This window comes from Sarcophilus harrisii, chromosome 2 (assembly GCF_902635505.1).
Source record: "Sarcophilus harrisii chromosome 2, mSarHar1.11, whole genome shotgun sequence".
Taxonomy (NCBI): domain Eukaryota; kingdom Metazoa; phylum Chordata; class Mammalia; order Dasyuromorphia; family Dasyuridae; genus Sarcophilus; species Sarcophilus harrisii.
Genome location: NC_045427.1, coordinates 648702034 through 648717490, shown reverse-complemented (window position 1 = coordinate 648717490; position 15457 = coordinate 648702034). Strand labels below are relative to the sequence as shown.

Below are 15457 nucleotides of genomic sequence, written 5' to 3'. Positions count from 1 at the left end.
GTAGCAATGTGAGAATCCTTACTACTTAACTATTGAAGACTAAAACACTATTATAGAGAAGAGGAAGATGATCAATAACCTGGTGAGTTCAGAAAAGCTAGACAGTTATTTTAGATAATTTGGGCCGCCAATTCAGGTTCTTTTCCTTTATCTTAGATGATTCAGGAAAAAAAAAATAAACTAAAATGAAGCTTCCTTCTTTTTGACCCTTCATGGTAATTATTTCTTTGTGAACCTGGTCGCTATTCTAGGAATTGTTTACTAGTCTTATATTTATTTTTAGAATATATTTATCTTCAATATGCTAGAGATACCATGTGCCATCTTTCAAGTTATAGAAACTGCCAACATGCCTAAACCATGAAGAATGGTTTGTCACCCTGATGCACACGTGTCTGATTACTAGAAAAGTTGGTGTAAACTCTTAAAAGTTGATATTTCTCTTTTCCTTATAACATGCTGTCAAAGAAGAAGAATCAATCAAAGGGAAAATATAAAGTAGGTCCATGGATTCATTTGAAAGTAAATGTCTTTACAGCAAAAAAAAAGGAAACAAATTGAAGTTTGAGGCAGGATTTAATCTTCTCTACAACATCTGTTCTCTAGAATTGTCAAAGAAGTAGAATTTTATTTACTTACTGATGCCTATGAATCCAAAGGTGAGACAAAGAGAGAATAGAAATCATGGGACACAAAATATTTTAAAAGTAACAAAATGAGATAGAAATTAAAATAATTCAATGATTTCACTTTGAAGAGATGACATGTACAGTAAATGGAATTATGTTTTTGTACAATATTTAGACATAAAAATGTTCTTAATGAATGGTAAGAGAAAATCATGTTGCTTTTAGATTTCTTAATAAAGTTGATTATATTTAGTGTTTTAATGATTATTTTAGGTCAAAATTCTCCTGTAATATGTAGATCAATTAAATTACAAAATAGATAATTGTTCATGTCATTCTTAAGCATTGTTCCTATGCCTCTAAAAAGAAAATTTGGCTAAGACAGGTTCTGTTTGATGTTATTATAAAGAAGATTCAGTTGCCTAAATGAGATATCTTATAAAAACATAAAGCAATATTAAAATACATATGCTAAATTAATAACTGATTCCACATGAAGCTACTACTTAATATCTGTTAATATCATTCTCTGAAGCTTGATTTGTATTACTTTATTATTTTCCTATATATAGTTCATCATTCAAATGAGGCCAGCTGTCCTATAATCTAAAAATACTCACTAATTTCCAATTTAAAAATTTGGATTGATTAATTCAAAACCAAATTACTTAACCAGAGAACTTAGTTTTTAAAAATTTTCTTTGTCAAAACATTCAAATTCTCACATTAATATTGTTCTCTAGAATATTTAAACTACAAACCCAACTGTCCTATTCCATCTCCCTCTTACTCCCCAATACCTATGGTTCAATTATTGATAATAAATGTAAATTGACACAACCAAAATATTGGTTTTCCAGATCTTATTATTTGCTATCTGAAGCATCGTTTGGGGAAAGATGGTTGAATGGAAGTGATATTTTAACTTATACATGTCTACATTTAAACTTAAAGATAACTATTTTCAACTAGATGACAAATTTTCTCAGTTGGATATGAGGAAGAGAATTAAGTGAAATTCAAATTATTTTGAATCAATTCCTGTATTTGTCAATGCTTTCAAGTAAGACTTTAAAAGTCCTGCAATTACAGGGAAAATAATCATAAATTCCAACTAAGTGTTGTCCACCTATTTCTTTTAGAAAATATTTTTGAAATGGTACATGAGATGTATCATATCCATATAATTAAAATGTGTATTTACAATTATTCATGATTGCCACATCCCAAGGTGAAATGTCTATCTATGTGGTTTGTCTTCTCCAAGCTAATAAATGTGTATTTTGTCTAGGAAAACAATATATCTTATTTTTCCCCTTCCATTACTACAGTGTTCCAGTTAATAAAGAACTTTCTAAATTTGTGATTCATATTTTATATTTCATGAGTTCTTTAAGTCACTAGGGTGCTATCTTTCCTATATAGTAAGAGAGAACTATTGAGTGATTTCCTAAGGGTAAGAAAGCTTTTAAAGTGGGCAGAATGTAAGGAAGCATTATTATTTTTCAATTAAGAGATGCAAAATCTTTCATACTCATGTATCACTTTAAAATTGGTGATTTATCCATACACAACACTTTCAAGTAGTACATGCTTAAAACTAAGCTTTTTCTAAGGCAATAACAAAAACTATTTGAAACCACTTTCCTATCACCAGCCCATGAGCCCTTTCTCTCATTTATATTTTAGATGTTCTTTTTTCTATAACCTAAAAAAAAGTATTGAGAAATATTATGTCTTTTAATTCACTCCTGAGTTATTTAAATCATCTTGAATTTTGTATGGTTGAGATCTTTTCCACTATCTACTTGGAATCACACTCTAGGTATAATATATACCAAATACACTCAAAATGGCTCTGTGATCTTGTTACTGGATGCAGATCAGAGGATTTGAATATATGTATAATAAAATAGTTCAGGCTGGAGATTTTTTCTATATTTTACTTAATGCCTTGTTCCTGGAAGGAATTTACTAAATGCTTGCTGAATTGAATTCGTTCAAATTTTTCACTATTAACCTGGTTCTTTTGAGTTTAATTAATTATGGTCTTTAATTAGGTCAAATTCATTTAGTTTCATCAATCCTCTCATACAACTGAATGGTGTTTTACCTTTTAAAAATAAAAAAAAAAATTTGGGGAAAGACACCCTCTGGGAAGTCTTTTTGTTGTTGTTCTGGTTTGTCTCAAGTTTCTCTACTATCTTCATGATAGTGTCTACTTTAGTGAAATTAGATGTCTACCCTCAGTTTATAAAAAATAAAAATGTCAAAGTTGCTTCCCTTAGGGAGGCAAACAATACTTACATTGCACTTCCACCCAACTCCTCGTAGAGATGGGGACCCCCTGGGGGAGGTGGTGGTGGTGGGGGGGGAGGCGCTGCTGCTGCTGCTGGTGCTGGTGGTGCTGGGGCTGCTGGCTTGGGTGCCGCCAAGGCCTGCATCTTAGCTGTCTTGGTGCATTCTTCTTGTCGTCTTTGGGAAATTAAAGATATTTTTAATTTTTTTTCAGAAATCACATAAATAAGAATAGTCCAACATTGATTACTGATATTAATATGAGGGAATCTGACTTTGAGGGTGGGAAAGTCTCATTTACCTTAAATTGAATAATTAACATAGGAGAAAATACATGATTATTTTTATTGAACAGAGACTACCACTGGGTTATTGTAACTCTCCAATTATCCTGTGATCAGTATTAGGATCAAAAGAGTTCAGGTGAATTCAGAAACCTCAGCAGTCTCACACTTTCATAGCAAGTTACTCAATCTCTTTGATTCTCAGTTTTTTTCATCTATAAAATGGGAATAATGATATTTTCAGTATCTACCATACAGCATTCCTATGGAGGAAGAGTTTTGAAATATTAAAACACTATAAAGGTATGAGTTCATTAAATTTCAGATGGTATTAAAATTAAGGTTTTGAACCTATTTGGAATTATAAGTGATTTTTTGGATCCTGTATTTTTTTTTATCATTTGACAGCCCACTATGGGGGCTATTGTTTATTTATTTGATTTGTTTATTGATTCTGTACTTATGTACAAGTTCCAAAAAGCAGAGGCAAAAGAATATGAGGAACAAGTTTCTCACATTTCCTGTTAACTGACACTGTGTAGACAAAGATCAACTCTAAATATTCAGAAAGGAAAGTGAGTCATGCATAATCAAGCCATTGTTTCCCCCATACACACATGTGTGTGCATGCACACACACACACACACACACCAACACCCATGAATATACCTGCGCTTATATCCTCCCCACATACAGCCCCCCATGCACACCCTTATCCACATGTGTACCCACACATCCATATACAAACACCCACATGTACCCACACACATATATATCCACACCCACACTTATGCACACATCCACACTTACATCCTCCATACCCCCTACATGCTTGCCCCACACACTTGAGCACACACACTTACCCCCACACACTCACACACTCTCACACCCATGCACACATACACATATTCCCCAACCCATACAGACCCTCCTTCATACCTCCCACAGAAGAACACCCCCCTTCACTCTCACCCCCCTACACACACCCAAAGAACCTGATGTGAATATTTAGTATGAATTAAATGTTAATCTCAGCTTCATTTTACATTAGATAAATCATCATGGAACATGGAACATAACAGGATACTTACACTTTGAATCTGTTTGATGAAATAAGGAAGATGGGGGAAGAGAAGAAAAGAAAAAGAACGATTAGATAGATGAAATTCATTATGTGACTCTCAAATTTTACTTCAGATCTTAACATCTTTGTCATATTGATCAACCTGTCTTAAAATCCCTCACTTTTAAATCAATTTTCTTTTATATCATTCATTGCTCTAAAAATCTTGGAAGCAGCTATTTAAAGGAAAAAAAAACAAATCTACATCTAGGAAAGCTTAAAAAAAAAACCCAACAAAAGTAGAGGCTAAGTTGATTGAGAAAAATGGATTAGAACATGGGTATGTGGATAGGAACTCTGATCATGGAACAGGATATTAAAGAAGACCTAATCTTCCTAATTGGCTTCTTGGTTCACCTGACCTGGAGAATAAGACAGGAGCAAAGCTGTGTGGCAAGACATGATTCTATTATGGGTGAAGCTTGAACTGGAAGGTGCCATTACTGGGTAATGAATTCATAATCTTTTTTCATAATTGGTTTCTTGGTTTGTCCTACACAGTGAATTTCACATGCCCTTATTAATAGAAAAGAATAACAATACTTGCCAGGCTTATTTACAAGCTGTATGTGTAGGCACTGAAGTAAGATTTTTAACTATTAGAATTTTTCCACTGGATGGTAGGCAATGAAAAACTAATTTTGTTTAACTGTTATTCTTTAAAATGCAGTAAGTAAAATTAATTCATTGGGTGTTAAGCTGATCACTGAGCTAGAAGGCATTGAAGAATTCATCTACCACAGAGCACACACACAAATGTTTAAATATAAAGCCAGACAATTATTCCATTTTATGAGCTTTTAGTGTGACATCTTGCTTTATTCAGCACTGGTCATTGCATGGTATGCCAAGAAGCCTTGGGGAGGGTACTTTATTAAGCATGAGACATCCCAGAACCTTTTACTTTAGACCAGAGACTAAGGAAAAACAGAAAGAAATTTTATAATGTACAATAGGCAATTTAAAAATTGAGTGCAATGGAGACGACTCAAGGATTTATGAGTAAATTGGCCATTATTAGACTTTTACCAAGACTACGGTTTTCGTGAATTCATTGATTAATGAAAATCTTTTATAATTGAAGCTAAATTTTATATTTTTAAACTTTATTTTCAGTCATTAAAATTTCTTGATCTTATGCAAGCAACACGGAACAGACAATCCCCATGGTTAGTTTTGCTTGGAGTCATTTTCTCTATCTTTATCCAGTGCTAAATTTTCAATATGTTTCAAAAAGAGATTACTATTACAATAATTATATTGTGTCATAAACATTTCATCTAAGTTTCTCCAGAGGTTTTTTGTTTATTTGTTTTGTGTTTTAAATCTCCCATATTCAACATTAGCAAGTCAGACTTATTTAGTGGGGGCAGAGAATTGGATTACCTAAAGATGTGAGTTTTAGTTCTAGTTCTGCCAATAAACAGTTGTCTATCTTTAGGGAAGTCATGCTAGAATTTAAGGTATAGTAGAAATTATATATATAAAGTTTATTTCCTATTCCTGTTACTGTATAATTTTGGGTAACTCAATCAACCTCTCTGGACTCCCATTATCCATCTTGTATGATAATGAGATGGACTAGATGAAGTCTGAAGTTCCTTTTAGCTCTACATATAATCCAGAATCCTGGAATCTTATGCTCTCTGTGGCTTCCATTTATCTTTCAACAAAATGAAAGGTGTTGATTAGATAATCTCTAAGGTACTTCTGAGCTCTATCTTTGGGTAAGGTCCATCATTTGAATGATTGTGAAAACAATAGAGTTTGGATTTACAATAGGGTTTGGATTTATTGTCTTTCTCTTTTGCCATCCCAAAGACTTCACAGGCTCCTTACTTTATTAATAGTCTGCCAATTTGTTTTTGGATACTATCATCACCAGTTGGCATCAATTTATATTTTTAGCTCTCAATTATGGTGTTCAATTTTTTTGCCAAAAAAGAGAGAGAGAGATGAATACATTGCTCCTCCAAAACTTCCTAGTTCAACACATTCTGTTACTTTATGTCGTTAAGATTCTCTTTTCACTTTGTCAATTAATACAAACATTTCTTGCAAAAAAGAGGGATTTCTTTTTTTTTCCCTTTTTCTGAGGGGAGGATTTCTTCTTTCACTGTCTCCCACTCCCTCTTTCCCCCAATAATAAATACTTATTCCTATGGTTTGTATTTCTCATTATTAATTGATAATGAATGAAAGTACTAAAAAGAAGCATCTTTCTGAGTCATGTGTCATGATGTTCCCCACCTTTCACTTGTGGAAATAATAGAAATCAAGGACCTATTTCTTCCATGTTGACACCAATAAACCTGCTGTAATGGGTACACACTCATTGACTGAATGTATAAATGAAGAATCCTGAGGAGGACTCTTTGGTGATCGGTTCAAACATCTTATGTCAAAGAATAATTTAAGGTTAAGCTGCAGATCCTAGCTAAATATTTCTTTCTATAGCAGTTAGAAGCCAAGGAACCCAGGAGAGTGACTTTACATCAGCTTTATAGGAGTTTAAAATAAGTTTGCCTCTTTCTCATGATAACGATAGCCAACAATAAGAGCTAACATTTATGTGATACTTTAAGGTTGTCATAAGGTTTCAGATATATTATCACATTTGATTCTTACAATAATTCTGTGAGAAAGGTGCTATTATTGTCCACATATTGGAGATGAGTAAACTGATGCTGAGAGAGGTTAAATGACTTACCCTTTTAAAATAGCTAAGTAATTGCTTGCAGGATTTAAAAGGAAATCTTCCTGACTCAAAGCCCATGTACATGGGAGGCCACTTGATATCAGGAAAATCTTGATTTGGAAGTAGGCACCTTGGCTGTGAATCCTAATTGTGACATCCTAGATGAGTGACTTTATCTCTGAGTCTCTGATTCTTCTGTATTTGGGGTATATTTGCATTCTATAAAAATACTGCTTACTTTCCAATGTGATTGTGGGGAATGTCTTTTGAAAGACTTAAAGTAGTGCAGCTCAGGGATAGAGTTAATTTCATATATTTTGGGCTTGGCAGAGAATGATATTGATATTCCAAGGACCATTAACACATGGGAGTTATAATGTCATTCCTGATGTTGCAAGATTTGAGTACAGTACAATATGACTATTGCCTTTCTATTTTTGGATACTGTGCTTAGCATCTTAAGTGGGCCAGTGCTTTTCAACTTCATTCCCTGACTTATTTGGCAGCAGACTGTGCTATGTCTTCCCTTGAAGCTCCCTGTTAGTAAGAACCCTCTGATCATTTTATTTCCACGATACCTTATGAATCTTTTGCCAAGACATATCCTAGATGCTAATACCATGCTCTCTGTTTGTGTGGAAGTCCTCGAGGAGAAAAGAAGGCATTTCCAATAGTTGTAGAAGATTATAAAGTTTGGGCCTGAATCAAGTTTAATGTAGGAATCTTTAAAGGCATAGATCATAAAATTTCAGAATGGACATTAGCAGCTATCGTCTACCTGAATTAGAATCCATTTTATGACATGCCCAATGATGGGATAATAAATCTTTGTTAGAAGAACATACATGAAGTAAAACTTAGTAGGTTAGTTCAATAGAAAATGTATTAGATTTAGAGTCAGAACTCCTTGATTTAAATTTCAATTCTATATGTTTCTTTAGACAAGCAAGAAAATGATGGTCTCAATTTCCTGATTTGTAAAAATGATCCCTAGTTGTTTATTTCATCTCAGAAGATCTCTAATTGTCAAGAAGTACTTTCTTAATATTAACCCTAAAGTTGTCAACTTTTATCTCCTATTCTTAATTCTATCCTCTAGGATCAAGCAGAACAATCTATTCATTCTGCTACATGTTGTCTCCCCATTAGAATGAAAATGCTTTTAAGGTAGGGATTATTTCACATTTACCTTTGAAGTCTTACTACTTATCTCAAAGCTTAGAATATCATAAGTGCTTAAGAAATGTTTATTGATCAATTGATTCAATAAGTTAATTGTTCAAGAACTTGAACACACTTTTCTTTAGAAAGGTTGGCCATCCACCAAATAATATATTGATGGACTCTCTGAAGTATTGTCTGATGATTTCTTAAAGATCCATAAATGTTCATAGTTTGACTTATACTTACTGTCTGTAGCTGACCAACACGACCAAGATGGCAGGAATACAGCAGAGGATGATAATCATGGCTAACGCAAGCAGTGCCCCTTCAGTATAGCCAAAAGACTGTCCATGTTTCTTAACCAACGCCACTGCATCTGGGGTGCGGATTTCCAAAATTCGTCCTCCTTCACCATAATATGGCTGAAAGTCTTTATTAATATCCAGCAGTTTCCCATCTAGGAACCTTAAATATGAAAATAAAGAAATGAAAATGGGTATCATATATTCTAGACTGTAAGTATTTGGAGGACAGGCGGACTGTCATTAAAAAATATGTTTCCTTGTATCCAGCATTGAGTCTTACATTTAAGGAGTATTTAGCAATTTTTTTTTAAATGAAAAAGGGATATTGTATGAATGTATGAACTATAGCCAGCTAAGACTTTGTCTAAACAATTTTTAAAGTTTTTAGAACTAGAATTAATGGAGATGTAATATCATAAGAGATAGGTGGAATACAATATCCTTGTAGACATAAATATCCTTATTTATAAAATTTAAAAAATCCTTGCAGATATAAATATAGATATCCTTATAGATATAAATGATGAGTCACCATTAATATATTTAGATTTAAAAATGGTGTCAAATGATCCTAAGAATTGGTAGACATGGATAATAACATGACAAGATGCCTTCTATCTAGGCTTATAGGTTGATTTGCGTTATATTTTGATGCATGTTTTCAGGTTTGGATATGAGTATGGATAACACATTCTTCAAAAGGGAACAGAGCCTTACAAACATTGAGCTCAAACACTGAAAAGAAGTGGGGTGTAATGACTTTGAGTAAGCAAGGCCCCCGTGTCTGAATTCCTTCCCAGATACTTGCAAATTGTGCAAATCCCATGAAAACCATGGGAAACTCAGGGACTTTTTGCCTCCCTTTCAGTTCCAAATGTATCATCTTGTGATCTTGAGATCTTCATGTGATTTCTTCTCCTCTAATTACCCTCATTGATATTATCACCTATTACTGAGAAGTCGTGAGATTTAGAACTGTCCATTACATAAGATTTTTTCCTTTCTGATTGTAGCATTTAAACTAGTTCTAACAGGCCTAAAGTGCTCAATTCTAGCTGACCAAAATTTTTTATGTGGCATAAACAAACATGACATGCTATTTTAAGAGACCTGCAATGGTGGAATAGTCTCTCCATTACCTTAGACTAGAGAACAAGTTTTGCCCCAGAAAATAGGGTAGGATTAAGTAAATTAGTATTTGGATTTATTTGTTGCCATTCTCTTCCCACTCAAAAAATATAGTAGGGGAAGTTAGGTGGTATAGTGGATAGAGTACTAGCCCTGAAGTCAGGAGGATCTGAATTCAAATCTGGTCTCAGACACTTAACACTTTCTAGCTGTGTGACCCTAGGCAAGTTACTTAACCCCAATTGCCTTAGCAAAAAAAAAAAAAAAAAAAAAATACTCAACTCCAGGGCCAGTGATCTATCCACTGTACCACCCCACAGCTCCTATATCTACTATTTCCCTAAGTATTTTTTAAATACTTTTAATATGTGTTCAGAACTGGATCTTCAATGCTCTCAATATTGTGCCACCATCACCTCTATGTTCCTGGCTTGCTCCATCTGCTCCTTCCACCCTTTTATGCTCTTAAATTTTTCCTAAATAATAATCTGAAAGAGTGCTCTTAGAATTCTAAAGTGAGAACTTTGCTACCATTGACAAGAAAAGAAGTTTGACATAAAAGTAACAGGCAGTCTTTTCCAGTGTTCATTCATTTGCTCCTGTGAGTTTTATCCCACAGTGCTCTTGGATGACTAATTAGTCTATTTCTGTCAAGAGCACCAACTTTCCTTCCAGTCACCCACGTTTATATTGTAGGTGTTCTATTGTATTTCTCACTCACACTTAACTTGGATGTGCAATCTGTTGCGATGTCTTGTCATTTTTTACCATTACAGCATCTGTTGTGTGTATTTCCTTCTCTCTACTCACATAGTTATCTCTCTGTTGGAGGCCTTCATCGTGTCTCCCCTGGACTACGGCAACATCTTTCTAATTGCTTTTTTGTCTTCAAGCCAATCCTTCACTCAACTTCAGAAGTGATTTTCCTAAAGTATGAGTCTAGCTTTTCACTCTCCCTGTGTTGGTAAACAGTGATTCCTTACTAGTGAAGGGAAGGGAGAGAGTAATAAATATTATCTAATATGTACAGGACCCTGAGCTATGTGCTAAAAAGGATTATTTTGTGAGATCCTTCTAACAACCCTGAGAGAGAGCTGTTATTTTTATCCCCATTTCATACTTGAGAAGCTGATGCAAATAGGGGTCAGTACCTTGTCTTGAGATCTATAGCTAGTAAAGGTCTGAGACCCAATTCAACTCCTGATGCCCTGACTCCTGGTCTAGCACTCTATCCAGTGTTGCAACTGGCTACCTACTGCCTCCAGGAGCAACTATAAAATCTTCTATTTTAGATCCCATCATGGCCTGGGGCTTTCTTCCCTTCTCAGTATTCTGACAATTATTTCCTTCTACACACTCTCTGACCTAGTGACACTGCCCTGCTGTTGCTCTTCATATGTGACACTTTAACTCTGCTCTAGGGATTTATACAGGGGGCCTGCCTGTCCTGAGAAGCTCCAACTCTATACTTCTATCAAGTCTCATCTAGAATCCCAGCCCCTCTCCTTCCCTCTCATTTCTTTTCTCTGACTTTACGCTTCAAATTTATTTACCCTGTAAATATCTTGTATGCACGTGGTTGTTTGCTTGTTGACTCCCCCACTGGAGGACGACATAATAATGAAAAACACTGATAATATCTAATATTTATGTAATGCTTTCTATATGCTGGGCAAAGCCAACTAAATGGTTCAGTGGATAGAGCACCAGACCTGCGGGCAGGAGGCTCTGATTTCAAATCTGGCTTGAGACTTACTTAGCTATGGGATGCTGGGCAAGTTACCTATCTCCCTATTTGACTGTTTCTCATCTGTAAAATGGCCACACACTGGAGTAGAAATGGCAAACCACTCCAATATATTTGCCAAGAAAACCCCGTGGGCACAAAGTCCACAGGGGCATTTAGGGTTGGGTATGATGACTGAGCAACAACAAAATATGCCAGTCACTGTACTAAGTGTTTATAATTAAGTCCTATTTAATCCTCACAACAGTCCTGAGAGGCGGTGCTATTATTGTCCCCTTCTTTTAGATGAGAAAACAGAGGATAATTAGTTAAGACTTGCCCAGGATCACTCAGCTAGCTAGTCAGTCAAGTGCCTGAGGCCAGATTTGCTCTAAAATCTTCCTGATTCTAAGCCCGGTGCTCTATCCTCTGCACCATCTGACTTCTCAAGAGCCTTGTTGTTTTGGACCTTCTTTGAATCCCCACTGTGCAGGACAGTACTTGGCTTACTGTAGGCACATAATAAATGCTTTTCTGATGACCTGTTTGTTATATATTTCTGCTTGACAAAGGGATAAATATATTCTTTAATATTGCTAAATATACTTCTGGACTCTCTCAGTCTCCTCATGGAGACTTATTTACCTTTATTAGCCTTCCTTAGGATATCCATAGCTGCTGCTGGTTTGTTGTATATATATTTCCATTTCCCCCTACTTTGTTTCAGTTGCCCAGATACTTAAAAAGCTGAATTATTTTAACTATATGTCATATTTTCTTTCTTGTATGCTTGAATTTTATTTTTGTGCTTCCAAATGTATTGTCTGATCATATACAGAAAACTGATACGGAAATGTCATGCATGTTGGTAGCCAATCATTTTCTATTTAACTTTTCCTCTGCCTCTTTGTTTTACTTCTGAGCTCACCATATCCCCTTGAATAATAGCCACAAATGTTGTATATTCTTGAAGATTATAGTAATATACAAGTTTTGGTAGTTTCCAGTCCTTTGGTCTTCCATATAGAGGATTCTGAAACAAGAAAACTTAACCAGCTGTGGGAGATGGCAGAGAGGTTTCGTTTTTAACCTTTGAAAATTACAGAGTTCAATGTTATCTGAAGATGAAAGAAAAATATAAGCTTGATTTTTTTTAATAAAGTAAGGCTGAAAGGATTATTTGATAATTGAAATAAGGAAGCAAACCTTACACAAATTCCAACTTTTTTTTCATCCTGTCCCCTTAGTCCCACCTTTGTAATGAAATCAGCAAGGACTGAAAAAATAAGCACTGATTTATCTTTAAGGTTTTTCAGTTTTCTATAGAATCTTACTTTCTCATTGTCTGTGAGAAATTTTGGTGCTTAAGTTACACTTATCTTAATGGTGGGTTTTAAATTTTTTCACTTGTCATATATACAAATATTTATCATGGATCCTACAGTATGAGATCATGGAATATCCCATAAAATTATATTTCTGGTTGTCTTTCTAAACAAGATAAAATCAGCTCTGCTGTTACATTTATTCCTTCATCCAAGAAGATCAAGTGAGTCCCCTTTCCATCTATCTACAATTTCCTTTGGTTGTCTGGTAGTATTTATAGCAAGACTATTAAGATTATTCTGATTCAGTGCCTCTAGTACGATGCTCAGTGAGTGTTTATTGCATCAGGACCTCACACCTGGAGTGCCAAAACCTAAGTTAGCCTTTAGAGACAATAAAAAATAGAATTTGGGGTACCCACAATATCCCCCCAACCCCAACCTGGCCACCTTTCTAATAGAGATCCTGTGGAAGTAGAAAAGAGCCACAGAGAACTGTATTTTTCAAATGAGTGCAATTATTAATCATATATAAATTAAAATTCCATCTACTTAAACTAATATGTTCAATAGGTAATTTTATAATTCTGCTTCATGTAAAGTTTGTTATAAATATTTGTTAGTTTTTTAAAAAATGACTATATGTGAGAAGCATTTTGGAATTAAATGAGTTAAAGAATAGTTTCAATGTACAAGTCTGACAGTAAACAATGATGGACTTTAAAGAATAAAAGAAGCAAAATATGACAAGTGGGTGATTAACAAGTTTCTTTAACACTTTATTACATCAATCTTTAATACTTCAAAGGATAAGCGTTTCCACTGGACTGTGTACTTCCTCTAGTCATGTGGATTGCAAAACCTACATGACTCAATAGGTATTTGAGGTGTTATGACCAAGAGATACCATACTTGGAATTCTCTACATTTTCCCAAAGGGTCTCTGAATTTTAGCCAGGCTGACTTCAGAAAACAATCCTTACCAGGCAGATTTCAAAACTCTCTAAGCTTTGAAGGTCAGAGTATATGTTGCCCTGATAAAACCCTTGAAAATCCACTATATTATAATGAAATAATGCAGTTTTGGATGAGGATTTAGTGGCAGAATTAGCAGAAAGTATATTTAAATGTCTAAATGTATTCATATGCATGTGTGTAAATTTATGATCCCCTTTTTTGACAATGCAAGGGGCTCCCACTGAGAACGAGAATTACTCATCCTAAAAAGGCAGAAAGGCACCTATAAAAAAATCATAGTTTTTGAGAGTATGCTCACATATGCAAATTCATGTTAATTTAAACAATCCATATTGTGTGTCTGAATGCATACATATGTGCATAGATGTGTATTCTTTATTGTAGTAAAATTCCATTGTGAAAATTTGCTATGGAAAAGGACAACTTCTCTGCAATTTCTAATGCTAAATGACAGCATAGGGGCACTAAGAAATTAAGAATGGGCCTTTGATCCCAAAGGTATATGACAGGTGGAGAACTTGGATCCAGGTCTTTCTGAGTCTTACAGGAGACTTTAAAAATAATATCCTGTGAACTTTCAATATCTAATATTAAAGAGTAACACATCATATGTGATGTGTTCAATTGATTTTTATCATGGGATAGAATCAGAAGACTCAATTAAAATATAATGAGAAACTTGGAAATAAAACCACTATTACTTAGACAAAAACATTTCCCTAAAAATCTAAGGATAATCCATTCTGTAGTTTTAGTTTTCATAGATTTTATTAAACTTTTTGACACTTGTTCTTCTTGTTAAATAGATGGATAATTGTGGTATAAATGACAGCATTTTCGGTTTTTTCAATTGTTCCACATTGGCATTTGAGATTTTCTTGTCAAAGATACTGGAATAATTTGTTGTTTGTTTCTCCAATTCCTGTCATAGATGAGGAAACTGAGGCAAATAGAGTTAAATGACTTGTCCAATGACTTGCCCAGCTAGTAGGTGTCTGAAGACAGATTTGAACTCAGGAAAATAAGTCTTTGTGACTCCAGCCTTAGCATACTAGCCACTCTTTTATTTAGCTGTGATTGCATAGTTAGGGCCATTTAGAATTAGTTGAATGGCTACATCCAAATTAATGGTTTACTCTCAACTTGGAGAGTTCTAATGGGGAGATCCAGGACGTTGTGGTTGGCTTAGACATATTTATATTTTTTTTGGTCAATGACTGAATAAAAGCAGAAATGGTATTCTCACCAAATACTCATATAGCACACAGCTGAATAGGATAGTTAGCATATTTAAAGAGAATGCTAAGAATAAGAAAGGTGTCAACAGTTGAGAACATTGAGTTAAATGTAATATAATTATGTTTAATAGGGATAAATGAAATATCTTACACTTGGGTTGAAAAAAAAGATCAACTTCTCAATTACAAAGTAGAGGAAGGTATGGCTAAAAAGAAATTAACAGGATGGAAGCTCATTTAGAGATGGGATTATTTCACTGTGTACTCACTGCATAGCTCTAGAATCTAGCATAGTGCTGTATACCTGGTAGATTGTTAATAAATATTTGCCATTTTGTTTAGTTATCTGAAAGAAATATTGCATCTTTAGTGGATTGAAAGTATAAAGTGGGTAAACAAAAAGATAGGTCAGCTACTATCTTAGACTCCATTAGGAATGACAAAATATGTAGAACTACAATGGTGACAGTCCTTATAATATTATGTTAAGTTCTTATTTCCCCAAATTTATGAAAGACACAAATTGAGCAAAATGGGGAAAATTCAAAGGACATGAAGGGT

General features: G+C 34.4%; 1 protein-coding gene across 2 annotated transcripts in view; it reads right to left on the bottom strand.

The window, feature by feature from the left end:
• Nucleotides 1–15457, bottom strand: part of PCDH15 (protocadherin related 15) — a 2067151-nt gene that overhangs the window by 25937 nt on the left and 2025757 nt on the right. For both annotated transcript variants that reach the window (XM_031956966.1, XM_031956965.1), the window contains 3 exons: nucleotides 8443–8661; nucleotides 4303–4311; nucleotides 2937–3104 (listed from right to left, as the gene is read on the bottom strand). In XM_031956966.1, the coding sequence (XP_031812826.1) occupies nucleotides 2937–3104; nucleotides 4303–4311; nucleotides 8443–8661 (396 nt within the window). The remainder of the gene's footprint in view (nucleotides 1–2936; nucleotides 3105–4302; nucleotides 4312–8442; nucleotides 8662–15457) is intronic.